Raw genomic sequence first — 6,141 nt, 5'->3', positions numbered from 1 at the left:
CAAATGAACGAATTAATTAATGTAATATTTTAATGCAGCTTTTTAAATCTATTCAGCACTCAAAGTGTTATAAAAAATTATGTATTTGTCAAGGCGTGGTGGATTTTTAGCCTAATGGCCTTCGGATATAAGAAAGCAGATTTTGTATTTTTCTGAGCGTTTCTGCAAAGCAGATGTCTAAAAAGAGTGACCGACTCAAATCATTGAAGGCCACTCCATATAATATACAATTATATTAAAGATACTACTCTGCAAAACAATCAGGTTATAGGATATTTTCGGTTCCTAAAAAAATCTGGTCAGCTGTCGAGAGGCGAATGGTTGAATTTGTATGAAAAGTCATTCCATCTCAGCTGACGGAGATATTCTCCTCTGGTTGCATCTTAAACTCATGTCTCCTTTTGGCAAAGAGACGCCTCGCTTAATCCAACGTCGTCATTCTGTTTAAGACTGCCGAGAGCACTGATTGGTCGTTTTGGATGTTGTTGCTTCTCTTGCGGACTGTGAGTTCGACAACACGCTCTGCAGACTTTGGAGACAGTGCTGAAAGCCGTCCGTGCATCAGAGCAGTGCGCGGCAGCAAGCCCAGCAGCCCTCTAATGGGTCACTGACCATGACGCGCAGGAGGTTCTTTGCGCAAATTGGTTATCCTCGTTTTCACCACATATTTTAGCAAAACAAAATGGTCCTGCTTTAATTGTTACTTCTGTTGACATTTTAATGTATTGATTTATTTATTAAAGAAATGGACGGTGTTCCACCAGAAGAGAAGACACCTTCTGGGACACTGATGGAGGAAGAGGGGAATCTTAGCAGCGCTGATAATAGCGAGGGAGAAAGCGATTCTCCGTCAATAGCCATGCTGCCTCTTCAGGCCGCCCAACAGGCCCACAGAACAACCAACTTCTTCATTGATAACATCCTACGACCGGATTTTGGATGCAGGAAAGAACTCGATCTAAGTACGAGAGAGAAGGCGCAAAGTTCCTGCCCGGACCTTTGTAGGTCGTTTCCAGTGTCAGCATGCCTGGACTCCAGCTGCAGCAGCGACAGCAATTCATCCTCCATCGCCAGTCCCAAAAAGTGCAGCAACGGCGACACAGCAGCCCCTGGATCAAAGAGCGAGGTGTTCAAACCCGAGGAGAACCCCGGAGAGGATGCTGTCTCCTCTCTAGTAGTGCTAAACGGGAAGGGTACCACTACGGCGGAGAACCAACCCATGCTCTGGCCCGCTTGGGTCTACTGTACCCGCTACTCTGACAGGCCCTCTTCTGGTAAGACGAGAGATTCACAAACAGATCCTAACAGGCAAATTAACCTAGCTTTAAATTATTAGATAGAATACTGATTTTACTTTATAATGTGATTCAATCAATTTCTTTTTTTCTATCACCCATTTCATAAAATTGACCTTTAGCAATAACCGTTACACTTAAACATTTGAACAACAAAAACAAAAAGCAAAACAAAACAAAAAAAATCAAAGAAGTTCATTTTTTGTCAGATATCAACGCTCGCTTTTAGATAAAGGTTTAAGAAAAACTGAAATATATACCTACCAAACAATATCTATCTATCTATCTATCTATCTATCTATCTATCTATCTATCTATCTATCTATCTATCTATCTACCTATCTATCTATCTATCTATCTATCTATCTACCTATCTACCTATCTATCTATCTATCTATCTATCTATCTATCTATCTATCTATCTATCTATCTATCTATCTATCTATCTATCTATCTATCTATCTATCTATCTATCTATCTAATACATATATAATAATAATAATAATAATAATAATAATAATAATAATAATAATAATAATAATAATAATAATAATAATAATAATAATAACATATTTCACGCTATAATATATTGCGTGTACCAAATAACTTGAAAAAACAACGGCAAAGCCTAGGACCGATTTTTAGTAGATCAGTACTGCAGTTTGTAAAATAAAAAAATAAAAAAACATTTAATATATCGATGATTTTGTTTTGTCTATCAAAGTTTATAGGATGTGAATTTGGCTGATTAAAACAGGCGTAGCGAATAATTATCATAAAGGTATTTTAAATTTCTTTAAACTTACCTACTAAATAATTTTGTGAGGATTTGCAGAGAAGTATGTATCTGTATGTTTTCCTGTGAGACAGGTTGAGGTTAAACCATCTGTGCTCATGATGTTTCTGGCTGACTGCCTATTTTCCGTCGTAATAGTGTTTGGTCAGTATGTATATAAAAACACACTAGTAGGCCTAGTAGGCCACTAGCTATAGAAAAAAAATGTCATAATAGATGTGTGTGTGGCTATTCATAAGCGCAGACCAGCTTTAGCTCCTATGTGTTTCAAATGTAATAGTCAGACATACAAAAAGATGAAGGTATAAGGAAATATTTTTAGAAACACTCATCTACTCCCTGCGCGTTGATTTTTGTGTTGGTTGTTTTGTTTTACATCAATGATCAAAATCATCAAAAAAAATACAATATACATCCAGATAGCATTTTATAATGTTAGTATTAAAGATGGATTGTGCCATCAGTTTATTATTATCATTATTGTTATTATTCTTTATTATTTTTATACTAAAGAATCCTTATAAATTTTCTGTATTATTATTTAAGCCTATTTCTAACAGGTTAGTCAAAGTTATACATAATGGGAAAATAGCCCTTCATTTTTTTGGATGAGCGGCAGGTTTTTCGAAATTTTTCCTTTTTTATAGTTTTAACATTTTTATAGCATATAATCGCTGTAGGCCTTTTTATCGACAGGCGAGAGTGTAAAATTAAAGAAACGTCCTTTTTAAAGGCTGTAGAGTTTGAGTATTTCTAATGGGATTCAGTTGATTAAAACGGGAAATTTATGCGCATGTTGCATAAAATATCGGCTGTCTTATGGCTGTCCGTTTCGTCCTCAGTGCATATTCATATTTCCGCTTTGCTTTATTTGCTCTTACTGCAGGCCCAAGGACGCGGAAATTGAAAAAATCCAAAAGCAGCAAAGAGGACAAACGGCCTCGGACGGCCTTCACGGCCGAGCAGCTCCAGAGGCTGAAGACGGAGTTCCAGGTGAACCGCTACATCACGGAGCAGCGGCGGCAGTCTTTGGCCACAGAGCTCAACCTCAACGAGTCTCAGATCAAAATCTGGTTTCAGAACAAGCGAGCCAAGATAAAAAAGGCCAGCGGCTTTAAGAACGGCCTGGCGCTGCAGCTGATGGCACAGGGACTATACAACCATTCCACCACAACCATCCAGGAGGGCAAAGAGGACAGTGACTGAAGAGCTGAGCTGTTGATTGGACACTGCTTCTGATCCTCTCCTTAACATTAACTGACTCTTCTTAGAGGAGGCAAAAAGACTAGTGACACAAACCAAAGATTTTCAACAGGACATCTGTTAAAATGATGCAGCTCATGTTCAGCTTCAGGTCCCACAGAACCCAGGAGAATAGTCCAGTTTGGCTGCAACAATCCTAACACGTTGGACACTAATAGTCCTCTAGGATGGTTGGATGGACAAGAGAAGATATGCAGCCAATTCACTGAAAAAGCTGCAACTATCCAGAGGGGCCATTGCCTTTTCACAATCAGCTGTAAGCTCAATGGTTTTTTTATTATTATTGTTAGGTTTGTCCATGTTAAGATTACTGCTGTTATTACTTGGATTATCTTAATCCAGCACCATTTAGAAATTATTTCAGTTGGACAATAAAAAAATCCCAATAAGCCTAATAAGATATAGCCCTACAAACGTCTAAACTAAACACGAACTGCTAAATTAATTAGGCTACCAGTTTATTGTTTAAAAATAATACATTATTTGGCAGAGAGTTAAGTTACAGTAACAGATAGCCTACTAAACAAAACGCTAATGCTCATCATTTGAAAAAAAAAAATTATAGGTTCTGTTTGTAATTTAAATGTGAGTATTACATAATTCGTTTAAACTTTAATGTAGCTAATATTGTATGCCAATTTATACAATTATTTTCCATAACGCAAGAGGTTCGGATCAGGACTGTTGTAGAGATACAACTACAGAAAGATAAAGCCATGTTTGCATTCAGGCTAAATCTTTCCAAATAAACAGTTTTACGTTCCATCAAATATATTCATAGCAAGCCCGTTTTTTTCCCCTCAGTGAATGAAACTGAATAGTCATTAAAACTGCAAGTGTCTGCTTAGAAGCGGAGGTCTCGGCTCATATGTGGGAGAGGTGAGCTCACTCCGCGGAACGCGCCGCTATCAGAGATGTTGAAAGCGTTGCAGAGCATGAAATTATCTTCTCTCTACATTCAGCCATTTCATCAGCTGCCATCCAAATTCACGCTTTGAACACAAATATGCTGCGATTATGGCGTTCAGCTTCCCTGGGCTTAAGGTCTGCTGTCGGGAAAACAAAGAAAAAAAGAAACACCCATTACGGGTAATTGGAAATTAGGCGTTTATTTTACAAAATATATCAAGTCGTTGATGTCTGGACTGCTTATACATTATCTAATAAAAATAATTTAAAATCTTTAAGCAATTCAAATTTTATTTTAAATGTTTTAATACTGTTTTTTTTTTATGTTGTTGTTGTTTCAGTTCAGTCAAATAAGGAGTCAACAGATATCAGCCTACACATCGCGGGCCTATTCAAACACCTCAATTGAAACAACACAAAATAAGTCTTGTTTGTTTAAAAAAAATCTAAAAAGATTAATTTTCTCACCAGAGATGGCCATTTATGAATGTGTGTGAATGTAGACATGAAGATGCTGCCTCAATATGCTCACATAGGCTACATGCACATCCCACACTTAGAAATAAAAAACTTAAACGTTTTGAATGCAATTATTCATGCAAACATTTTGGATATTTATGATACAAATTTGTAAAAGCTGTCATACATATAAGATGTAAATACGGTATGAATTGTTTTATAGCAGGTGCAGGTAACGGTCCTGCAAATGTCAGCCAATGTAACACTGAGCTTGATGCTTAACAGATGAATATAACTTATGTTCTGCAGAAGTGGCTGTTTATAATAAAACATATTTTCCTTAGTAAATGCATTTGTGCTTGATTAGAAAAGATATACACATCTACCAATGAATTCTTAAGGATACCAAATTTTCGCTCCTGTGTATGTATCTCTATCTACTCATCTATAAGCCATTTTCTACTTTATGCCAGGGTTAGTGTGCAGGGTTAGGAGACACTTGTCATTGAGCCTTGACTGAAAAAAGGTGCCAGTTTAGGGGATGGTCACAACTGTCATCAATTTAACAAGTTAACAAGTATAATGAAGCCTGTTTTGGCAATTACTTATTCATATGTAGTTACTTTAACACAATTGCTTTATGTCCTAGCATGCTAACATGAAACAATTGTGTTAAAGTCACTAAATATCAGTAAATGTCACAAAAGCTTGCATTATTTTTTTCAGGGTGTGTGTGTGTGTGTACTTTTTTAAAATGCTAACCTTTTTTGCAAACACATTTTAATGCACTTGTGCATTGAAATTGATATTCAATCATGTTTTTATTACATACCTGATCAACAGTAACTGTACACTACATTAGCTATAGGTTTGTTGGTGTTATGGTTCTTATGTTAATTCAAGTTGTCTAGTTGGACGCCATGCGGGCATGTATTTAATATTTGAGGGGATTTTATTAGCATTTCACACATTTTGTAACGAGGTCTTCTCACTCCCAACTCGTCAAATACTGATGCCACCGGGGTAACCCTCTCGTCTTATAATGACGCCCATGGCTAGAGAAATTTGGCATGTGCAAATCCTTTGGCTGTGTCCTCCTAATGCCAGACTCATTGGCCGATTACATCATAGCCTTCATAGACATTTAATCCTAATTTGTGTATTAGTCACATCTGTGGCACAATATAAATGTTCCACAATTAGGTGGGGGGAGGGGGGGTAAGCCAAGGGCCTTGTTAATTCTGTCTCATCCACATAAGCAAAGTAAGACAGTTCATATACATTTATCGCATCTTTAGTGCAGGGTACAAGTCACTTTCGTTTCTGTCTTATAATTTTAGACAGAGGGTTTAGAATTGACAAATTACCCTCTCAATGTAAGGGGAGCTTTTACAACCTAATGTTTTAAAGAAATACAGA

At 36.9% G+C, this 6,141-nt stretch overlaps 1 protein-coding gene across 2 annotated transcripts; it reads left to right on the top strand.

Moving 5' to 3' along the window:
* The first annotated feature begins 252 nt into the window (after positions 1-252).
* On the top strand, positions 253-5,070 carry en1a (engrailed homeobox 1a). Of its 2 annotated transcripts, none has more exons than XM_038294128.1 (2): positions 253-1,274; positions 2,975-5,070. In XM_038294128.1, the coding sequence occupies exons 1-2, from the start codon at positions 746-748 to the stop codon at positions 3,295-3,297; spliced, it is 852 nt and encodes a 283-aa protein (XP_038150056.1). In that variant the 5' UTR covers positions 253-745; the 3' UTR covers positions 3,298-5,070. The 2 variants fall into 2 exon arrangements, with proteins under 2 accessions (XP_038150056.1, XP_038150057.1); XM_038294129.1 differs by having other exon boundaries at positions 259-1,274; positions 2,978-5,070.
* The last annotated feature ends 1,071 nt before the right edge of the window (positions 5,071-6,141 follow it).

The sequence above is a fragment of the Cyprinodon tularosa genome, unplaced genomic scaffold, assembly GCF_016077235.1.
Source record: "Cyprinodon tularosa strain WSP-4 unplaced genomic scaffold, ASM1607723v1 ctg335, whole genome shotgun sequence".
NCBI classification, from domain to species: Eukaryota; Metazoa; Chordata; class Actinopteri; order Cyprinodontiformes; family Cyprinodontidae; genus Cyprinodon; species Cyprinodon tularosa.
Note: the sequence above shows the minus strand (reverse complement) of the source record. Positions and strands in the feature narration are given on the sequence as shown.

Excerpts from the sequence above, each read along its gene's own strand:
- en1a (XM_038294128.1), top strand. The coding sequence starts at position 746 with ATGGACGGTGTTCCACCAGAAGAGAAGACACCTTCTGGGACACTGATG. Across the intron at positions 1,275-2,974 it reads CTCTGACAGGCCCTCTTCTG|CAGGCCCAAGGACGCGGAAA; the intron begins GTAAGACGAGAG and ends TTGCTCTTACTG.